The 22500-nt window shown below is 43.8% G+C and overlaps 1 protein-coding gene across 1 annotated transcript in view; it reads right to left on the bottom strand.

Moving 5' to 3' along the window:
• Nucleotides 1-22500, bottom strand: part of tnikb (TRAF2 and NCK interacting kinase b) — a 78643-nt gene that overhangs the window by 37491 nt on the left and 18652 nt on the right. Inside the window, 7 exon segments of the mRNA XM_039790951.1 lie at nt 648-754; nt 3211-3450; nt 4692-4856; nt 12072-12362; nt 16536-16739; nt 17945-18031; nt 21849-21965. Coding sequence (XP_039646885.1) covers nt 648-754; nt 3211-3450; nt 4692-4856; nt 12072-12362; nt 16536-16739; nt 17945-18031; nt 21849-21965 — 1211 coding nt within the window.

Genomic DNA, 22500 nt, shown 5'->3' with positions numbered 1-22500 from the left:
CAACACAAACAGCGCTGTCTCATTCATGCGGGAAACACCTGCGTTTCCACACATCTATGTGTGCGTGTGCGTGTGTGTGTTTATCTGGATTGTAAGCACTGTGCTTAAGTACAGTATATAAACTAACTTTACCAGCTGCAACATTAAAGTGATCAACACATTAATAGAGCTGCAAAGATTAATCAATTAGTCGTCAACTATTACAATAATCGCCAACTACCATATTTTGATAATTGATTAATCTGTTTGAGTAATTTTTTATGAAATAAAGTTTAAAAAAAACTTCTGATTCCAGCTTTGTGAAATGTGAATATTGTTCTAGCGTCTTCTCTCCTCTGTGACAGTAAACTGAATTTCTTTGAGTTGTTGACAAAACCAGACATTTGAGGACGCCATCTTGGGCTTTTTGGGAAACACTGCATCCACATTTTCCACCATTTTCTGACATTTTAGAGACCCAACAACTAATCCATTCATCCAGAAAATAATCCACTGATGAATTAACAATGAACACAATCGTGAGTTGCAGCCCTACACATTAATGCATCAACAATTGTAATAAAAGAAATATACTTTATAGGATTCTAAAATGGCTCATTCTGCATAATGAGCATTACTTTACGTATACTCTGATGCTGTGTTTGTACCTGGCCCGTATGAGGTGAGCCCCAGCCCGAGGCCCCAGGCCCGGTCCATTTCCAGGAGAGTGCTTCCTGACCAAAGCGGGAGAGATGGAGGTGGTCCTCTGAGGAACCTGGGGAACACACAGCAGTCAGGACCTCCCACCTGTTTTCATATCAGACTCTCTCCAACACAGACTGGGTCAGAGGAGACAACATCTGGGCTGTTCAGCAGGGCTGGGCGATATGGAGAAAATCAGATATCGCGATGTTCTTGTCCTAATACCTCGATGTCGATATTGTGGCGATATTATAGGGTTAACAATTGGTGCTTTAACAAAATATCTTCACAATGAGATTGAAGATAAATAATCTTCAGTAATGTGGATATAATGACTAAGTGGGGAAAGGTAAAAATAATAGAAGAGCTAGAACAGTCAGGTAACAGAAAATGACATCACTTTACTGTAATGCAGCCTTTAAAACCAGGAAAAGACACCACTTAAGCCATTTACGATATTACGATATCCAAAATCTAAGACGATAATCTAAGACGATATCTAGTCTCATATCACAATATCAATATAATATCGATATATTGCCCAGCCCTACTGTTCAGTAAGATTTAGTACAGAATTGAATTATTATCCAGTGTTTCCTCTATGTTGATTTTGTGTTGGCGGCCCACCATGGCAAAATTAGGGCAGACGCACAATGTAGTCACGGTTGGCTTTTAAATTATCCTGCCGACATAATGCCGTTTGCTGCCGCTCTCATTGCAATTTAACAACAAGTAGAACTATTCAGAGGTTATTGGGCCCGTCCAGTTTAACTCCACATCCTGTTGTGTCGATGGAGTTTATCGTCAAAACGTTCCCTTTCTTCCGAGTCGACTATTAAACCAACAGCTCCACCAAAAAACATCACCGCGGTGGGTCCGCTCTAATCGGACAACGTTCAACTTGTCAGTTCTGTCAGCCCATCATCCTGATATGGTAAGTGAGTCAGTGTAATATATGTAATATAATATAAACTGGAAATAGTCGATAGATGTAGTCATTTGGCTTTTGGTTTCCCTATGAAGAATTTCATGTAAAATTCATTTTGTAGACCTGTTGTATGGATGTTAAGCGCCCTATAGTTCCTCAAAAAATACAGTTCAATCACAACTGAAAATATGCCAAATTGTGTGTGAATAGAGGTGAATAAATATATTTCTTTGTGTTGCAGCGAAGTGTCAGTTCTGGGGGTTGTGACTGCTAAAAACAAATCCTAAAGGAAACACTGTTAATCATATCAGCTTCTAGCTGTTTGTGACTGATTATTGTAGCTGAACTTGTGTTTGATAATACCCGTAACACGTTGTTTAAATTGAGAGCAATATCAGAGCGTGCTGAATTCCTCTGTGTGTCTAAAAACACCCTCAGACCCTAGAGGGTTAAATGAATGAAATCAAAGTGGAAACTCCTCTTTTGGGGGTTTGCAGACCACTTTCCTGTGTAGCATTTTGTTAACAGTCAAATTTCAAATACAGGCTACAAGTAAACCCCTGAGAGAAGGTGTGTGTTTTTGTACATCAGTTTTAATCAGAGGTTTATGCAAAGCTGCACTGTTTGGTTTGGCCATTATTAAAATTTCTTCTACTTTATAGCAATTGGTGGCCTTTGAGGAGACCCAAACAGAACAGTTTACATTTTACAGCAGTGATCCAGAATAAAAATGGATAGAATTTTGTCATGTTTTCCTGCACTTGGTTAAGATTATTTTTTTTTTAAGATGATTTTATTTTGGCATTTGAGGCCTTTATTTTATATGGCCACCGTTTGTTGAAATAGTTCTTATCACGGTCTCCCCTGGCTGTAGATAGGTGGGCCAACGCATTGTGTGTCTCAGTGCAAGTAATTAGGTTGTTTTTTTGTCTTTTGTTGGCTCACTTTTACTCACAACATGCTAACCGGCAACATAGGATTCCATTCACTACGCTAAGCTAACTAGCGGCGGCGCTGCCGGTGTTGCACCGGACTAAAACGATGCATGACAAAAAATGCGTTGGCCCACCTATCTACAGCTAGGAGAGACCGTGATAAGCCCTAGTTCAACAAACTGTGGCGTATCCCTTTAAGGCATTAAGGGGAGACAGAGAAAGAGAGAGAGAGACAGAGACAGAGAGAGAGAGAAAGAGAGAGACAGAGACAGAGAGAGACAGAGAGAGAGGGGGAATGACATGCAGGAGAGGGCCGCAGGTTGGAAATACACCCGTGGCCGCTGTGACGAGGACTGAGCCTCTGTACATAGGGGCGCACGCTCTACCAGGTGAGCTACCTAGGCGCCCCTGACTTTTTTATGTGGAAAATTTGTGGAATTCTGTGTCCGCACATTCCGCTTGGCCCTGTCTTTAAGATTAAAACAATAAAAATAAAACAAACAACATATCAGGAGAGACTCCCAACAGACACAGAAACTAAGACAGACAAGAAAACTGAATATAGAGAAAGAAAAGCCACGAGATCAAACACACACACACACACACACACACACACACACACACGTCGTGGTGGACAAAAACACACAGGTCGTGGCATGCAGAGACCTTCGGGGGCACGTCGTCGTCCTGCCGCAGCCAGGAGCGGCGGTCCAGCTTGTCGAGGGGGGGCGCCAGGCGGGACAGGGGCAGGGGAGGAGGGGTGTCGGAGGTGGGGTCGGAGTTCTGCCGGGGCATGGGAGGCCGGGAGGGGGAGGGCGATGCCGAGGAGGAGGACACGCCGTGGGGGTCGTACAGAGACTGGGAGCCTGACAGGCCGTGACTCTTCACCTGCACCAGGTGGGCCATCTGGACACACACACACACACGCACGCACACACACACACACGCACGCACACACACACACACGCACGCACACACGCACGCACACACGAGCAGGAAACAGGCAGGGTTGAGGAGGAAGAGCAGGATCAGGATGCGTTCACACAATGTGATCGAGATGAAGGAGGAGGAAGAGTGATGCAGGAGGAGTGATGAAGAGAAGGAAGAGAAGGAAAGGAAGGTAAGAAACACATGACTCAGGGTGCGTTCACACCAGCCGAACAATGTTTGCTCCAGCAACGACCACATGTCCTCTTAACAACCCTGAAAACACAAGCTCGTGACCTCCAGCTAGAATGGAAACGACAGAGTCTGTAGACGAATGTTACCGTCTAGAAGCCTAAAAACTGTTCTTTCTCCGTGTATGGTTGAGCCAAACAAACAATGACTGCGTGGTTTCGCTCACAGTTAAGTAGGCGGTCCTTAGAGGTGCAGTAGGTAAGACTTATAAAACTAACTTTCTGTCATATTTGCTGAAACTGACCCTATGTTCCAGTAGAATTACATGAAGCAGGTCATTTAACAAAATCTGGCTCCTCTGGCTCCACCTACAGCCTGTAGTGAGATTTGCCAAAATCCACCACTCCCTGTTCAGATGCACCAATCAGGGCAATCATTTTCCCTTGTGGGGGGAGGGGCTTAGGAGACCGTTTTTGGGCTTTAGCGGAAAAGGGGGGGAGGGACTGAGAAGTTGTCGATGTTCACATTTTTTGGCTAAGTCCTGGATCTTCCCAATCCCACCTACTGCACCTTTAATGTGGTCCAGTACACAATGTGGCCATATGTGGCCTGAACTGTCTCCTAACTGTGGTCTGAGTGATCGGATCTCAATGTTATCGGATCACTCATATGGGATTTTAATAGCATGTCAAAGCGGGGCCTTCATGTCCTTGGGAATGATATAAATACCAGAGAAACAGTCAAAACTACAGACTACACTACTACTACTACTACTACTACTACTACTACTACTACTACTACTACATACTTCCAAACTTCCTTTCCCTGCACTATTTTCCTGCAGAGTACCACATCCTCATATTGGGAGGTTTCGATCTGAAAACCAGACCAAAGAACCCAAGCTCAACGTGTGATGGCACCCTGAGGGATGTTAAGTTTGTGTCTCATGTTAACACACACACACACACACACACACACACATACATACTCCCACTCCAACGTGAAGACATACGTAGTAGGACACACACCTGAGGTTCGACGGGGCGGTGCATCGGCGGGGTCCGGGCCTGCTGGATGCCTCCGCTGCTGAAAGACTCGGAGCGGGGGGGCAGCGACGGGTCCGAGATCCGGTTTGAGACTTTGTGCTGCAAGGCAGGAGAAGTCTGTCTGTTCATCTTATAATGCTCCTCCACCTGACACACACACACACACACACACACACACACACACACACACACACACACACACACACACACACACACACACACACACACACACACACACACACACACACACACACACACACACACACACACACAGCATGCAATGAGGTGTGTGTAAATGGTTTGATTCCATTTAGTCCAAACTGCTGGGCTTCATGAATGAGTTGTGATTTCTGTGATTAAGCGTGAGTTTATCCAGATGTTGGATTTCCAGACTTAAAATTCAAAGTAGCATAAGAAAGATGTAATTGCTCGTGTTAAACGTTATTCCTTTTCTGGTGCATGAGGTTAGGTTTTGGTGGATAGAGCAGCATCCATCCTCTTCAGGATTGTTCGCTTTAATGAGCTGGACGTGTGACATCATCTCTAATCTTATTGTTTACGGAGATATTTTAAATCTACAGCAGCAAATCTTTTCTGTTACTGATAAACACATTTTTATACACTTTTTTTGTACAATATTTAAAGACTCAATTTCATTTTTGCAGTTTGTTAATGACATATGTTATCGTTGTTTATCTGTTGTTTATATATAGTATTGTCTGTATTGTCCTTTTATCTCCCTTGCCCAGGGACCACAGATGTAAATTAGCTGTATAGCTAACTCTGGTACAGGGCCTGAACGGTGCATGGTCCCTGACAAATAAACTAATAAAATAAAAAAATAAAATAAAAATAAGTCGCTACGTTTTGTAGTCACGGTATGTGATGACTGATAGCTTTAGCTTAATCCGTAATTAGTCAAGAGCAAAGTTTCTGAGACATTTCATATATATCGCTGCACGATAGGAGGAAAATATGTAACTGCGATGATTTTGACTGATACTGCGATTGCAATGTGACTCAGGATATTGAAGGGAATGATCATGTTTATATAATTATTCTCATTTTCATTGACTAATATTAAATCTTAAAATATTAAAATGATTATAGTGTGATTTTTTTGAGGATCTGTACCAAACAAAGATGGTTTTCTGTAGTCTGTAGGATAGTATATGTAGCCCGGGACGTCTCTGCAGACCCACAATACATCATTCAGAACGGTTTGACACATATTTTGTCTTTAACAAATATTGCGCTCTCCTGCGATTTGGATATTGCTCTAGCCCATATTGCAATTTTGATAAAATTGCGATTAATTGTGCAGTCCTAATTTCATAGCCGTCCGTTTTCCAGATTAGTGTCCAAAGACATCTTGGATAAACCTGGGCAAAATCTGATGGGGGAAAAAAACGACTAACAAACTAACTTTTTAGACGTCTAAGGCCGGTTACACGCTGGACGCGTTGTGCGAGCGTGGCGTTTCTGTTGCGTCCTGAGCTGCGTGGGTTTTTCTGTGTCCTACACACCAGAAGCGTGTCTGACGCGGCGCTGCTGCTAGGTACAGGGAGGGCTGATCTCGGGACAGAGCGCCGGCAGATTAAAACTCTGAAAAATGGGTAAGTGTGCTGTCTGTTTATAACAACTTAGGGTAGCTGTAAAGAGCCTATACAGCCTATAGGATGTTGGACCGTCACTCACATTAACTCCTAATAAGACTGTAGAGACATGCCTATAGGTAGCAGTATACAGCGCTATGTTTAACTCCTAATAAGACTGTAGAGACATGTCTATAGGTAGCAGTACACAGCGCTATGTTTAACTCCTAATAAGACTGTAGAGACATGCCTATAGGTAGCAGTACACAGCGCTGTGTTTAACTCCTAATAAGACTGTAGAGACATGCCTATAGGTAGCAGTATACAGCGCTATGTTTAACTCCTAATAAGACTGTAGAGACATGCCTATAGGTAGCAGTATACAGCGCTATGTTTAACTCCTAATAAGACTGTAGAGACATGCCTATAGGTAGCAGTACACCCGCGTATGTTTAACTCCTAATAAGACTGTAGAGACATGCCTATAGGTAGCAGTATAACAGCTGTGTTTAACTCCTAATAAGACTGTAGAGACATGCCTATAGGTAGCAGTATACAGCGCTATGTTTAACTCCTAATGAGACTGTAGAGACATGCCTATAGGTAGCAGTATACAGCGCTATGTTTAACTCCTAATAAGACTGTAGAGACATGCCTATAGGTAGCAGTACACAGCGCTATGTTTAACTCCTAATAAGACTGTAGAGACATGCCTATAGGTAGCAGTATACAGCGCTATGTTTAACTCCTAATAAGACTGTAGAGACATGCCTATAGGTAGAAGTATACAGCGCTATGTTTAACTCCTAATGAGACTGTAGAGACATGCCTATAGGTAGCAGTATACAGCGCTATGTTTAACTCCTAATAAGACTGTAGTGACAGGCCTATAGGTAGCAGTATACAGCGCTATGTTTAACTCCTAATAAGACTGTAGTGACAGGCCTATAGGTAGCAGTATACAGCGCTATGTTTAACTCCTAATAAGACTGTAGTGACATGCCTATAGGTAGCAGTATACAGCGCTATGTTTAACTCCTAATAAGACTGTAGAGACATGCCTATAGGTAGCAGTATACAGCGCTATGTGTACGACTTCTTCATTTGGTTACAACAAAGACAAAAGTGCTTAAAATTGTAGAAAACCACAACGTTTACTACGTGTGATGCACGACGTAGCCATCTTTGAAAATGAGCTCGGGTTCCTCTGAGTTCAGACGACTTGACGAGTCGTATATATAAACGACCTCGGTGGCGTTCTTTTTGCAACTTCCGGTTCGTAACTCCGGAAAACGACTCGTAGATCGACTTCGGTGGACAAAAAGAACGCACCATAAGCTCTAACCGATTAACATGGGAGCCGAAATATAAACGGACACGCCACGCGGCTGACACCCTCACGCGACTCGTCCATGTGTGTAACCGGCCTAAGTTTCTCCTCAGTCATTTACAAAAGCAGCACGTTTTCAGTTCCAACGGTTATTTATTTGGAAAAGGCTGCGGCCGCAGACACGGCCTGCGCTCCTTCATGCGTACATGAATGCCCCGAGGAGCGTCTTCTCTCTAAACGGTGGCAATCTGTTTTTAGAGTGGAGCACTGTGTCTGTGTGTGATTCCTTCCTCTGAAGCTCGGAGGGAAATCCTGGGAGGCTGAGACGAGGGTAGACCTATCTGTACAGAGTGTGTGTGAGTGTGTGATTGTGTGTGTGTGTGTGTTTCCATGCGGGGTATCCAGAGGGACAGAGACCGATATAGCTGCTGCTGCCCTACATCCATCCAGCGGCTGCCACCAGAGGGCAGGCCTGGAGATCTGCCCTAAATGGGTGTGCAGACTCTGGGGATGGGATCTGAAACTAAACCCTCCCTGATCCACTGGAAGAATTCATTACATCTTTTGTGTAAGTCGTTGGAACAGGTTTAACCCTTGTGTGTTTTTTCTTCCCGTCGACCCGGCAACTTTTTTTATTTTTCTGGGTCGTAATTTACGTTGTGGTCGTCTTTTTCGACACTTCTGTCGCTTTTCCCCCAAAGTTTTTAATACGTTTTATTGTCACTTCTTACCGATGTTTTTGTCACATTTTTGCGGGGGTTTTTTGTGTGTTTTTTCCCCCCACGTTTTTGAGCTATTTCCGAAATTTTTGTCACTCTTTTCAACGTTCTTTTATAAAAAAAAAAAGTCTCCAAATGCTGTAAAATGTAATAAACAAACACCCACATTCAATGAAAGTACTGAGCTGATCTTTTATTTTCCTTGTGAAGAGTAAATGGTTGTATGGAACCATCCACGTTATTTTTTGACAATTTGGATGAAAGAAACCCACATTTGTTGGTATAGAAACGTTTTAAATATGGGTCATATTTGACCCGAGGACAACAGGAAGATTAAGACAAAAAAAGACCATGAATTGATTTCTCTACTGGAAACTTTGAAGTTAATATGAGATAGCCTTTTTTCATTTTTCTCTTATTTTTGTATTTGTTTTGCTTTATGTTGATGTGTTATGTACAGTATAAGCTCCTAGGTTTTGTTTGTATGCTCGACCCAATTCAATTTCAATTCAATTTTATTTATAGTATCTAATCATAACGAGTTATCTCGAGTTACTTTACAGATAGAGTAGGTCTAGACCACACTCTATCATTTACAAAGACCCAACAATTCTAATAATTCCCGAGGCAAAAGCTCTATTTTTGATGTGGATTTTGATTGCATTTCGCTGTCTTTGTACTTGTACACTGCACAATGACAATAACGTTGAAGCTAATCTAATCTAATCTAATCTAATCTAAATGTGCCTTGTTTGTTTGTATATCTGTATTCCGAATAAAGGACACCCCCCTCCTCTGGGGAAGGGTGTTCTCATGTGAGCGTGAGCTTCTGACTTTGGTTTTTTGTGATAAAGAAAACCGGCAAGAGGTCAAATATGGAGCAATAACCTGCCATTCTTCTGCTGTGACTTCACTCAACTTACATTTACACTCAAATCTGAAAGGTAACACACATTCAATACCCTAGTAAGCACACCTGGAAGTGTCAAAATATCATATCTGTTAAATAAAACTAATAAAACACATACATAATAAAAGAGAGAAAAAGGGAAAGACTCCAACAACCTGGGATTTAAGAGATCCTGGTCAGTTAGTGAACATCAACAAAGCCTGTAATATTAAGCTGATGTTAGTTTGAGCTGTTGGAAGTTAGTACCTGTTAAATATATTATCCCATCACACCACAACATGCAACAGAACGGCAGCTCTCAACCTTAATACGTTCCCATTTCACCGTTTTAACCCTGGAGAGGAACGCCACACCAAGAAAATATTCTCATCTCTACAAGAAATGACTTTTTTTTATGGTAATAAGAAGCACCAGATTGAGAGCCACCGCAGCAAAAGATGAGGAGGGATCCAACGAGCCTGCAACACCCAGACACAGTCTGTAACCTGTCAAATGGAAAGTGAAGGTTTGGACATCGAGACAATTTAGAGAAGAGTAAACGTTAACGTGCAGAGGAGGAAACTTGACAAAAGGATTAAAAGAGAAGAAAAAGACGGGTGTTTTTTGTGGAAATAATGCTTGCCAGTCGACACAAACCTTTAATTTAAGAGCAGTTACACACCAACCAGACAGCCGACCCTCGGCAGAAAAGCCAGTCGGACTGATCGGTGTCCTCGAGTTGGTCCAAAAAGTGCCTCAGAACTCACTGAAGAGACGAGACGTAATACGTCTCCATAACAGCAGGGGGCGCTAATCTGTGTTGTTGCCCAAAAAATGAAAACCGGCAGCTGATTGGACGAACGCGTCACATGGGTTTCTTTTCTCCGGAAATTCAAAGCCAGACTGTCATGGCGACTCATTCAGAATACGATCTCATATTGGACTAAAATAGTTCACCGAAACATGTTTCTGAAAACATCTGAAGAGAGAAATAGGCCGTGTGTGTGTGTGTGTGTGTGTGTGTGTGTGTGTGTATGCAGTGTCTGAATCTGTCTTCATTTCAGATCGACAGAGGTCAGTTTAAAAGATTTTCCTCAGATTTTGAGAGACTCTAGTCACGCTCATCCCGCTCGCCATTTCCGGGCGAGTCCCGACTGCCCTGCCGCCGACTGAACACGTCAGGTCGGCCAAAATGAACGCCGACAGCCCCGGACTGACGACGGCACGGGAGACACCGAACAGACTCGAGTCACCGACCTCGCCAGACTGTCCAACGGCCGATTATCGGCCTGATGTGTCAGCGCCCTTAAGAACTCATTGGACCATGCTGCCATTGGCCTTTTAAATAACTCACTAAATGTGATTTTTATAGTAATTATTGTTTATGTTTATGTGGTTACTGCTTGGCTGTACAACAATCGCTGATAATAAAGATAACCTTAAACCTTAATATGATTCAGCACTATTATACAAGAGGTGGGAGTTAGTTTTGGAAGCACTGATGGCACCAATCAAAAGAGGGAATGAATCCAAAAGATCCCCGGGAGAAATAGTGAGATGAAGGGGTGTGAAATTAAAAATAAAAATAAAAGAAACACAGGAGTCCACATTATCCCGTCTGCCGCCAGCCCAGAATGAATGCATGCGAGTCCACCTGGTTAGAGAAATAAGAATGTTACGAGTGATTAAAGACGGTCCCTCTAGAAAAACGCCATTATGCGATCGCATAATTCAACGTATAATCAGCCAAAGTCCGCATGTTTATGTAGGGGGGGTGCATTTTTTCAAATACGCCGCACTTTCGCCGCATAAATTGCCGATTTCCACGCCAAATATGCGGGGCTTGCATGAATTCATAATCCCCGCATTTTCGTTGCAAAAAAAGTAACCTACAGTACAGGCCAAAAGTTTGGACACACCTTCTCATTCAATGCGTTTCTTTATTTTCATGACTATTTACATTGTAGATTCTCACTGAAGGCATCAAAACTATGAATGAACACATATGGAATTATGTACTTAACAAAAAAGTGTGAAATAACTGAAAACATGTCTTATATTTTAGATTCTTCAAAGTAGCCACCCTTTGCTTTTTTTGATAACTCTGCAAACCCTTGGTGTTCTCTCAATGAGCTTCATGAGGTAGTCACCTGAAATGGTTTTACCTTCACAGGTGTGCTTTGTCAGGGTTAATTAGTGGAATTATTTCCCTTATTAATAAAAAAGCAAAGGGTGGCTACTTTGAAGAATCTAAAATATAAGACATGTTTTCAGTTATTTCACACTTTTTTGTTAAGTACATAATTCCATATGTGTTCATTCATAGTTTTGATGCCTTCAGTGAGAATCTACAATGGAAATAGTCATGAAAATAAAAAAGGAAACGCATTGAATGAGAAGGTGTGTCCAAACTTTTGGCCTGTACTGTATCTTAGCAGGAAGTTGAAAAATGTTGAGTTTACTTCACACAAGAGCAGCCATTTCCCCCTGTTGCCATGGGAACCTAATGAAGTGACTTTTTTTCTCTTTTTCATCAAACCGCAGTTTTTCCAAGTTCCCGCAATTTCATCGCATGATATTGCATAAATATCCCGCATATTCAATTCAATTTTTTTAAGAAAACGTGCCGCATAATCAAGGACTTTTGCCCCCCAAACAATCACAAAAAAAACTCGCACACGCATTGTTCTAGAAGGACTGTAAAGAGGGAATCGTTGCGCCGGCCGGGGGTTAGATGGTAAGCCGGGCCTGCAGAGACGGCAGGACCAGAAAGGAGACGGAGAGAACGAGCAGAGAAGAAGAGCGTGTTCAGCCCTCCGACTGACTGACCCGGCGGCCGGGGCTCCGGCCCCTGGAGTCGGAGCTCCTCTCGGGGCTCCTGCTGGGGCTCTGCTGCTGGCGCGTCTCTGGGACGCAGGTGACCTGGATTTGAGGCAAGTGGTGGTGATCCCTAGTAGGGCTGATGTGAGCGGGATAGGAAGGGGGGCGCGGGCGCGGAGGTTTGTAACCGGGCAGTAAGAGCAGGTTGCTCAGGATGTCGCTGTTGTTGCTCGTCTCCCTGAAGGAGTGGTATTTCTTGGGAGGGACGCGAGGAGAGTTGCTCTGAGCTCGACGCATCACCTGGAGGGTAGGAGGGGGGGGGGGGGTTAAGGCGAGTGTTTACGAGACAGCAAGCTGAAGGTACATGAGCAGTCTGGAGACCAGGAGACTGGTGGGGTCTGGGTCTGGGTCTGTGAGGGTCTTCGGTGATGCAACTAGGCATGGGCCGGTTACCGGTTTCAAGGTATACCGCGGTTTGAAAAAAGTCACTAGGGCTGAAGTGTGATAGTCTTTCTAATTACATATTTTCACAGTCTTACACTTTAACAGTTTAACAACAAACTGAGACTTTCTTGACTTGCGAAATTATCTATTAAACTGATGAACATCATGTGTGTTAATTCATGGTTCAATTCAAACGCGATCAAAAAATAATTAGTCTTTCCCCATTCACTACCGTTGATATTTTTTCGAAAGATAGGTCCCCACGGACCGGAAGTAGAAGGGCGTGACTTCAGCTCTCGATTACGACGTATTAGGGCTGCTCCCTCTTAGTCGATTAGTCGACTAATCGGTCGTTTTGGTCTTAGTCAACTTAGATTTCTTTAGTCCATTAGTCATGTTTGATGCTTTTTTCATGAATGACTTATTTGCAAGACACATACGAGCACATCTCTGGTAAACACAAGAATTCAAGTGGTGCTTTTGCATGACTCTTTGCGGAGAAACTCAGATTAACAGATTAAATCGATTAAATCAACTAATCGATTAGTCGATACAATTGAATGAGTGTTAGACTAAGAATTTCTTCAATCGAGCACAGCCCTAAAAACCACTGAACTTTTCAGTCACACCGTTCCTTTAGTATGAGCTGTTTTTTTACGAGACAGAAGGTGCAGTTTAGTAAACCCTCTCCTGCCAGCGCGCAGTGGGTTTGGAAATAAATTACGTTGTGTTCACTTGAAAAAAGTTGTTTTTTTACCCAGACATTTAAAAAAAGAATACATTTTAAAGCTGTAATTGCGATACCGCGATACCGTGAAACCGTGATATTTTTTTTGCTGAAGGTTATCATACCGTCAGATGGTATACCGGCCCACGCCCAGATGCAACATGAGAAGCATTTACAAGAAGCGTCTTTATAAAGATTGCAGCCAGCTGGAAATGTTGCTGTTTAGCTGCTGTTTGCGCACAAAAAACACAGAGCTGACAAATGGTTTCAAATGTACTTTACAAATGCAGTACAGTTGGAGCCGCTGTGTATCTCTCAGGCAAAAACAAAGGCATCTTTCTATGACTCGAACATGACACCATCTCAATGGATTGAAACCAAAAACCTCTTCTTCTTTTTTAAAAGGAACACAGCGACTTATTGGGACTTTGTCTTATTCCCTGTATCCCCCAGAGTTAGATGAGTCCATACGTACCCTTCTCATCTCTGTACGTGCTGTAACTCTGTCTGACGCACCCACCGCTAGCCTAGCTTAGCACAGATCCTAGCTTAGCACAGATCCTGGAGGTAACCGGCTCCACCTAGCCTAGCTTAGCACAGATCCTGGAGGTAACCGGCTCCATCTAGCCTAGCTTAGCACAGATCCTGGAGGTAACCGGCTCCATCTAGCCTAGCTTAGCACAGATCCTGGAGGTAACCGGCTCCATCTAGCCTAGCTTAGCACAGATCCTGGAGGTAACCGGCTCCATCTAGCCTAGCTTAGCACAGATCCTGGAGGTAACCGGCTCCATCTAGCCTAGCTTAGCACAGATCCTGGAGGTAACCGGCTCCATCTAGCCTAGCTTAGCACAGATCCTGGAGGTAACCGGCTCCCTCTAGCCTAGCTTAGCACAGATCCTGGAGCTAGCACTCGGGGCGTCAGACAGAGTTACAACACCCACAGAGATGAGAAGGGTACGTATGGACTCCTCTAACTCTGGGGGACACGGGGAATAAGACAAAGTCCCAATAAGTCAGCGTGTTCCTTTAAAACCAAGACCGTGTCCTGACAGTCACCTACATTTGGAAAAATATCTCATTTAACTTTCATCGCCTTTGATTTAATGTTGTTGGGTAAACTCACTTACAGCCAAACAACTTCTGTCAGTATCTCCCCTTTTCAAGTTAAGAGGAAAATTCAAAAGTGGCATGTGAAGCACTAAATAGCAAATAAGACCTAAAAGAGTTTCATTCCAAAATGCTTTGACTGTGTGTATATATAACGACATCTGCACTTCCTCCCACTCACCTGAGACCTGCTGTACTCACACATCTCTGACAACAGCCTTACTCTTAAAGGTCCCATGACATGGTGCTCGTTGGATGCTTTTATATAGACCTTAGGGGTCCCCTAATACTGTATCTGAAGTCTCTTTTATATAGACCTTAGTGGTCCCCTAATACTGTGTCTGAAGTCTCTTTTATATAGGCCTTAGTGGTCCCCTAATACTGTGTCTGAAGTCTCTTTTATATAGACCTTAGTGGTCCCCTAATACTGTATCTGAAGTCTCTTTTATATAGACCTTAGTGGTCCCCTAATACTGTATCTGAAGTCTCTTTTATATAGACCTTAGTGGTCCCCTAATACTGGATCTGAAGTCTCTTTTATATAGACCTTAGTGGTCCCCTAATACTGGATCTGAAGTCTCTTTTATATAGACCTTAGTGGTCCCCTAATACTGGATCTGAAGTCTCTTTTATATAGACCTTAGTGGTCCCCTAATACTGGATCTGAAGTCTCTTTTATATAGACCTTAGTGGTCCCCTAATACTGGATCTGAAGTCTCTTTTATATAGACCTTAGTGGTCCCCTAATACTGGATCTGAAGTCTCTTTTATATAGACCTTAGTGGTCCCCTAATACTGGATCTGAAGTCTCTTTTATATAGACCTTAGTGGTCCCCTAATACTGGATCTGAAGTCTCTTTCCCGAAATTCAGCCTTGGTGCAGAATTACAGCCACTAGAGCCAGTCCTACAATGAGCTTTCCTTAGGATGTGCCATTTCTGTGTCTTTAACTATTGAGGAGGAGAGAGTTACAGAGAGAGACATCAAGCCATGATGTCTCTCTCTCTCTCTCTCTCTCTCTCTCTCTCATTGGTGGGCCAAATTCTGTGGGCAGTCAAACCAGAGAAAGGGGAGGTAACCTTTCCCCTTATGACCTCATAAGGAGAAGATTCCTGATTGGTCCATCTGAGCTTTCATTTTCTCAAAGGCAGAGCAGGATACCCAGGGCTCGGTTTACACCTATCACCATTTCTAGCCACTGGGGGACCATAGGCAGGCTGGGGGAACTCATATTAATGTTAAAAAATCTCAAAGTGAAATTTTCATGCCACGGGACCTTTAAATAATGAACATTTTCATCACATAAAAACATACAAGAGGAATTTACACAGCACATCAATTATTGACCCGTTGTTTCACCTAGACAGAAAAAATAAAATCAGAAAGCGGTGATTTGGCGCGACAGCACCGATGAGATGGACTCCTCTGCAGGGAGAGCGCGGGTGTCACCTGGAGGGCAGAAAACTCAAAAACACAGACGACACAGGAACACAGGAACGCTCCAGGGAGCTCTGCTGGCCTTCAACCAGCCTCCCACACCTCTTTGTGTCTTTATGAATGAAAACCACCACTTTACAACTCCACTGTGTCATCGTGGCGGAGCGGTTAGTGCGCGTGTGTGTGTTGTGTGTGTGTGTGTGTGTGTGTGTGTGTGTGTGTGTGTGTGTGTGTGTGTGCGTTTGTGTTGTGTTGACTAGGAGCTGCTCTGTGGGTGTCCCACTCTGTGGGAGTCCCACAGGAAGACCTAAGGGTTCCTGCTGCAAAGGTTCACCTGAGTGTCTGTGCACACGTCTACATGTTGGCAGAGCTGCCTGTGAGCCTGTGTGTGTATGTGTGTGCCTTTCTGTGTGTGTGTGTGTGTGTGTGTGTGTGTGTGTGTGTGTGTGTGTGTGTGTGTGTGTGCCAGCGTGTGCGCCTGTGTGTGTGTGTGCGTGTCTGTGTGCCTGTGTATGCCTGTGTGTGTGTGTGTGTGTGTGTGTGTGTGTGTGTGTGTGTGTGTGTGTGTGTGTGTGTGTGTGTGTGTGTGTGTGTGTGTGTGTGTGTGTGTGTGTGTGTGTGACGGAGGTTCAGCACTGCATCCTGAGAGATGAAAAAGTTATTATATAACACATGTATAAACCTCTAACAGCATCCAGTCTCATTTCTTATCCAGTCTTATATATATCCATATATCCATGTCTGTGTGCGTGTGTTACCTCTTTGGCCCAGGCCGGCTTGTCGTTGGTGCTGGGCGCCTGGTCTTTGTAGTGGTACAGCTGCTTCTTGTCCTGCGGCGCCCCCGGCGGGCGCGGCGGCTCCTGCTGCTGCTGCAGCGACACCAGGTACGCTCGCTCCTGCTGCAGCTGCCTCTGCAGCCGCTCGGCCTGCCGCTGCTCCTCGATCTGCTTCCTCTTGTACTCCTGCACAGCGAACACAGCCGAGTCCCAAACATGTCCCCCAAAGAACACCGCGAAAAAGCTGAAATATGACTGAACTTTGAACCATGAAAAGTGAAGCACATTTTGGGGGGCACTGACATTACATTTTTCGCCGTAATCCAGCCATCTTAAAATCTTAGTTTCATTTCAACGCAAAACCTGACCAATCCCATCGACTGATCTGAGCCCGGACGCTCAGTTTCTCACACCGTCTCGTAAGGTCAGAGGTCTGGCATTCATCGGAGCGGTGTGTCAACGTCCGCAGCAGCCCATGTGAGTGTGTGTGTGTGTGTGTGTGTGTGTGTGTGTGTGTGTGTGTGTGTGTGTGTGTGTGTGTGTGTGTGTGTGTGTGTGTGTGTTCTTTTTTAACCCTTGTGTTGTCTTCCCGTCAACCTTGAAAAAAACACTTGTTTCCCCCTCGACGGTTTTTGACATCAGTTTGTTTTTGCTTTTACCGTTTAACGTTTTAAATTGTTAAATTTTTCTTCTACACACTTTCACCGCTTATTTCTACGTCCCATATTTTCGGATATAAAACAAAAATTGAAAACGGGTCAATGTGACCCGAAGTCAACACAAGGGTTGACTATATTCGTGGGGTCCGTGTGTGTGTGTGTGTGTGTGTGTTTGTGTGTGTGTGTGCTTGTTTAACTATATTCGTGGGGTCCAAAAACCGGGAGTCCAGTATACTTGTGGGGTCCCGACAGCTTTGTGGGGCCCAAAATGCTGGACCCCACGAGTTTAAAGGGCTGTTTGAGGGTTAAGACTTGGTTTTAGGGTTAGGGTTAGAATTAGGTTATGGTTAGGGTGAGGGTAAAGGGTTAAGGTTAGGTATTTAGTTGTGATGGTTAAGGTTAGGGTAAGGGTTAAGGTTAGGCATTTAGTTGTGATGGTTAAGGTTAGGATAAGGGTTAAGGTTAGGCATTTAGTTGTGATGGTTAAGGTGAGGGTAAGGGTTAAGGTTAGGCATTTAGTTGTGATGGTTGAGGTTAGGGTAAGGGTTAAGGTTAGGCATTTAGTTGTGATGGTTGAGGTTAGGGTAAGGGGCTAGGGAATTCATTATGTCAATGACGGGTCCCCACAAAGATAGTGCCACAATAGTGTGACTGTGTGTGTGTGTGTGTGTGTGTGTGTGTGTGTGTGTGTGTGTGTGTGTGTGTGTGTGTGTGTATATAAGTGTGTGTTACCAGCAGTAAAGCCTGCTCCTGCAGGAGCTGCTGCTGCAGGATCTCCAGCTGCCTCTGTTCCTCCTCCAGCTGTCTACGGATATACTCCTAAACCAATCAGCGGCCGGGAGCAGCGCGAGACGCGGCCAGTCACAGAGCGCCAAGGCAGTCGAGAAGCAAACCGGAGCCCAGGCAACCAGTGACATCAGCAGAACAGGAGAAACGGGGGGGAAAAAAAGAAAATGAAAGAGAAGGAAAAGTAGATTCATTGAAACAGGGATTTGGAGATAAAGAGAGAGAGAGAAGCAGGAGCAGCAGGGGTGTAATTAGTAGAGCAGAGAGAAACATGCTGAATGTCAAAGATCAGAATAAAATCAGCTGTGCAAGACGTAGAAATGTATGCTTGAAAAGGTAGAGCGCTAAGGGAGCGCTGAACTGCAGGAAAAGTGGACTATTAGTCATGCAGTCTTGTGCAAAGCCTCGTCTCCTTTGCGATACTGAAATATGACACATCTTCTATCTTTATAATTATAAGAATGCTGCGTCCAACTCAACCGCAAAATGATTGAAAGATTGAAAATCTTCCTTTAAAGAGAAGAAGCAAACGTGTATGGCAATCAGAGCTGCGACGATTAATCGATTATCAACTATTAAATGAATCGGTTTGAGTCCTTATTTTCAAAACAAAGTAAAAATTCTGATTCCAGCTTTGTTAAATGTGAATATTATTCTAGTGTCTTCTCTCCTCTGTGACAGTAAGCTGAATATCTTTGAGTTGGGGACAAAACAAGACATTTGAGGACGTCATCTTGGACTTTTTGGGAAACATTGATCCATATTTTCTCCAAACTGGGTGCGTGCTGACATCTACTGTAGCTAACACACTGTGGGCCAGATGTACTAACTTTTTTGCGCCCACTTCAGGCGTATTTGTTGTGCAAAATGCGCGTAAAATCATGGCGAGGTACGTACCAACAGGCTGCACTGAGGTAAAAGCGAAGACTGCCTGTCGCGGGGGACTTAAAATGGCAAATTGCTCTTTTCGGTGTCATGCATAAGCATTGACGGGAGGGTCAAGGGGAAAGTGGGAGTTTCCCATAAAGAGATGGGAGGGGGAAGAGTAAAGTGCGCCTAGTTATGTATTCCGCGCTATGTACAAAAACCGCCCGTGAAAGTGCTCCTCTATTTTGCAGGGAAAATGATCAGCCTCTTAAAGTAAGTAAGTAAGTAAGTAAAGTTTATTTCTATAGCACATTTAAAAACAGCTCGCGCTGACCAAAGTGCTGTACATAGCTAGGGTTGGGTACCGTTTGGATTTTTACGATTCCGATGCCGAACCGGTACTTTTAAAACGATTCCGATTCCTAAACCGATTCTTGAAAAACTGAAAAATGACATAAAAGAAAGGCTTTTTATGGAGTTTTTTCTTTTATTGAAAATTATTTAAATTTAACAATATATTAACGTTTTAAAGTACTTAAATATATAATAAGAAAACCTAAGTTACCTAACTCATAACTACAATAATTTAACAAATAACAGTTACACTATTAACAAGTAACAACAAAATAAATGATGTTGAGTCGGTATGACAACCAGCTTCAAGCTTTAGCAGTTCTTTTGCAGAAAAGTGACCATATTTGCCTTCTCTGGCAAGATAGGACACCTCTCCTGACTTATGGCAGGTCCTGCACAGGAGGAAACTCTCTCAGACGGTGTCCAAGAGGCCTGTACACACCCAGGTATCAGTTTGAAAGGGCAGACAATTTGGGGAGGCTGTCTCGCCTCCCCCACCACCAGGCTACAGGCTCTTGTCTTGAACGATAGACTAGCAGAGTAAGTGTAATATGTTTACTAGCGATCACGTGCAGTCAGTGAATTGTTAATATGCTTTACGCTTGCACTCGGCAGAAAAGTGAGAAAGAAAAAAAGAGGCTGCCGCTGCCCGGAGCGACAGAGGGAAAATATTTCAGTCGGAACCGAAATTCGCGTTCTAATCCGGTCCGAATACTACCGTTTGCGTAGGAACCGGTTCCATAGTGGAACCGGGTTTCGGTACCCAACCCTATACATAGCGCATTAGCCACAGGGTAATAAAATAAAATAAATACACTTACAAATCCGTGATTTAGGCTAAAACGACATCAAAAGACAAACACTTAATTACAAACATAGCAGGATACGACAAAAGCAGGCGTAAACCAGTTTCCTGGCATATGGCCCCTGGTGAAACGGCAGCAGTAAGACGAGCAAGACGAAGACATAGGCCAAGGAGACGAGCTGAAAGGATTTCTGCCGCAAGGATCACACTTTTTCAGTCGAGTGAACACAATCATTCAGCGTTACAGATTAAGCAGCCGTGCAATATTACAGTTACGGGAAGAAATCAAAGATGGCGCAGCTGGAGTCTTCTGTTCCGGGTTTGTTCGTAAAGCAAAGGGAAGCCAAAAGAAACGGACTTTAAATCTGGACTTGTAGACAAATCACCACGCGGGGCTAAAAGCTGACGGACACGAGGATGCTCGCCAATCGGGGCAAAACACATGTCAGTCCTTCCAGAAAAATGCGGAGTTTTTTTGTGATTGTTGCGGGCAAAAATCCTTGATTATGCGTCACGTTTTCTTAAAAAAAGCGATGGAATATGCTATATGATATTTATGCGATGAAATTGCGGGAACTTGCAAAAACTGCGATTTGATGAAAAAGAGAAAACAAAGTGACTTGCTTTTCGATGTTGTTCACATCGCGTAATTACTTCACTACATAACGTTCCCATGGCAACAGGGGCTAAATGGCTGCTCTTGTGTGAAGTAAACGCAACATTTTTTCAACTTTCTGCTAAGATACTTTTCTTGCAACGAAAATGCGGCGATTATGAAATCATGCAAGCCCCGCATATTTTGCGCGGAAATCGGCAAGTTATGCAGCGAAAGTGCGGCGTATTTGAAAAAATGCCCCCCCCCCCCCGCATAAATATGCGGACTTTGGCTGATTATGCGTTGAATTATGCGATCGCATAATCATGTTTTTCTGGAGGGACTGAATAGTATCTAATGCATGACTTAATGCAGGAACAATACGTTAACTTATGCATCAATTAAGGTATTTATAATCATCCCAATTTCTGATTTATTGAGGATGTTCGTGTCGTCTTCATAGGTTAATCTGTAGATAAAGTGACAGGCTAAAGAAACTGAATTGTAGTGTTGTAATCACGATGAACTAAACAATACTTCTTCATGACTTCATCATGTTTGTGGCCCTTCAAATAAAGTGCTGACCTGGTCCATCTGTAACATTCATAAATAAGATATGATACATCAATGTTAAAGCCATGCTATTTATAACAATTCGTAACAATAGTAATATGTTGGAAGAGTCTGGGAGCGTGCAGAAAAATCTCATTATGCGCTTTTTTTTTCTCCGACTCAGCGTTCACATCCCATCCCCAGCGGTTGTTAAAGTCCTCGCTACATTACACATATCGGCATCAGGACCATTTCAAACAGTCGTAGCATCAGCAGTGGGAATATCGCAGTCTGCACTCAGCGGAAAAAGGCGCCGATTACCCGACGAAGTATCACAGCGTGCGCTTTCTGCGGGTCGGCCACGGCGCCGTTAACGCTACGTTCGCAAATGTACGTACATCTGGCCCTCACAACGGATAGGCACCTCATACAACCACACTTTAAAAGATCAGAACTGTCCCTTTAAGGAGTGTAGTCTTGAGCAAAAGCAGAGCGCTGATCTGTGGAAGCTTGGTCCAGGACTTGTCTAAGGGGTTTTTAGCCGGCGAGAAAGAAGGAATAACTTATGTGAAGTATGGCGATGTGTGACGGAGCGGCGAGTTTTAATGACTTTTAGAAGCCCCGCCCCCTCTCCGGATGACACCTGTGATGGAGACGCGCGTCAGGTGTTTTCCTACCTGTTCTCTCTCTGCGTGCCTCCTCTCCTCCTCTCGCCGGAGCTGCTCCATCTCTTCGTACCTGCGCCTCTGTTCTCGCTCCTGCTGCTTCCTCATCTCTCGCTCCCGGCGCTGTTGCTGTAGGCGGAGAAGATTTTACACACCAACGCTTCGGCTGTGTGTGTGTGTGTGTGTGTGTGTGTGTGTGTGTGTGTGTGTGTGTGTGTGTGTGTGTGTGTGTGTGTGTGTGTGTGTGTGTGCACATCAGGTGTGTTTCTCTGGCATTTGGAGAAGCTGAAGTGCATCACACATCACAGGTGTGGAAGGTTTTGCATCATGGAAGACGAGACATTTTATAATCAAAGCTGAGATGTTTTTTCAAAAGGTGAGAACACGCGCAGGCTACAGCCGTCATTCCCATTCACCGCACATGATGTGAGGGGGCTTCATTGGTTTAATTAAGGCTACATCTACATAGAGAGGTGAAGTCCCGCCCCTTCCGGTGGACTTCATGGGACCTTAATTTGGAAAGAATATGAACGGTAGTGAACGGGGAGAGGCAAATTAGTTTTTGATCCCGTTTGAATTGAGCCATGGATTACACGTATGATGTTCGTCAATGTGAAAGATAATTTTTCAACCGAAGAAAGTCTCAGATAGCCGTAGGTTTGTC

Source organism: Perca fluviatilis, chromosome 22, assembly GCF_010015445.1.
Source record: "Perca fluviatilis chromosome 22, GENO_Pfluv_1.0, whole genome shotgun sequence".
In the NCBI taxonomy this organism is placed as follows: Eukaryota; Metazoa; Chordata; class Actinopteri; order Perciformes; family Percidae; genus Perca; species Perca fluviatilis.
This window is presented reverse-complemented; position numbering and strand designations above follow the sequence as displayed.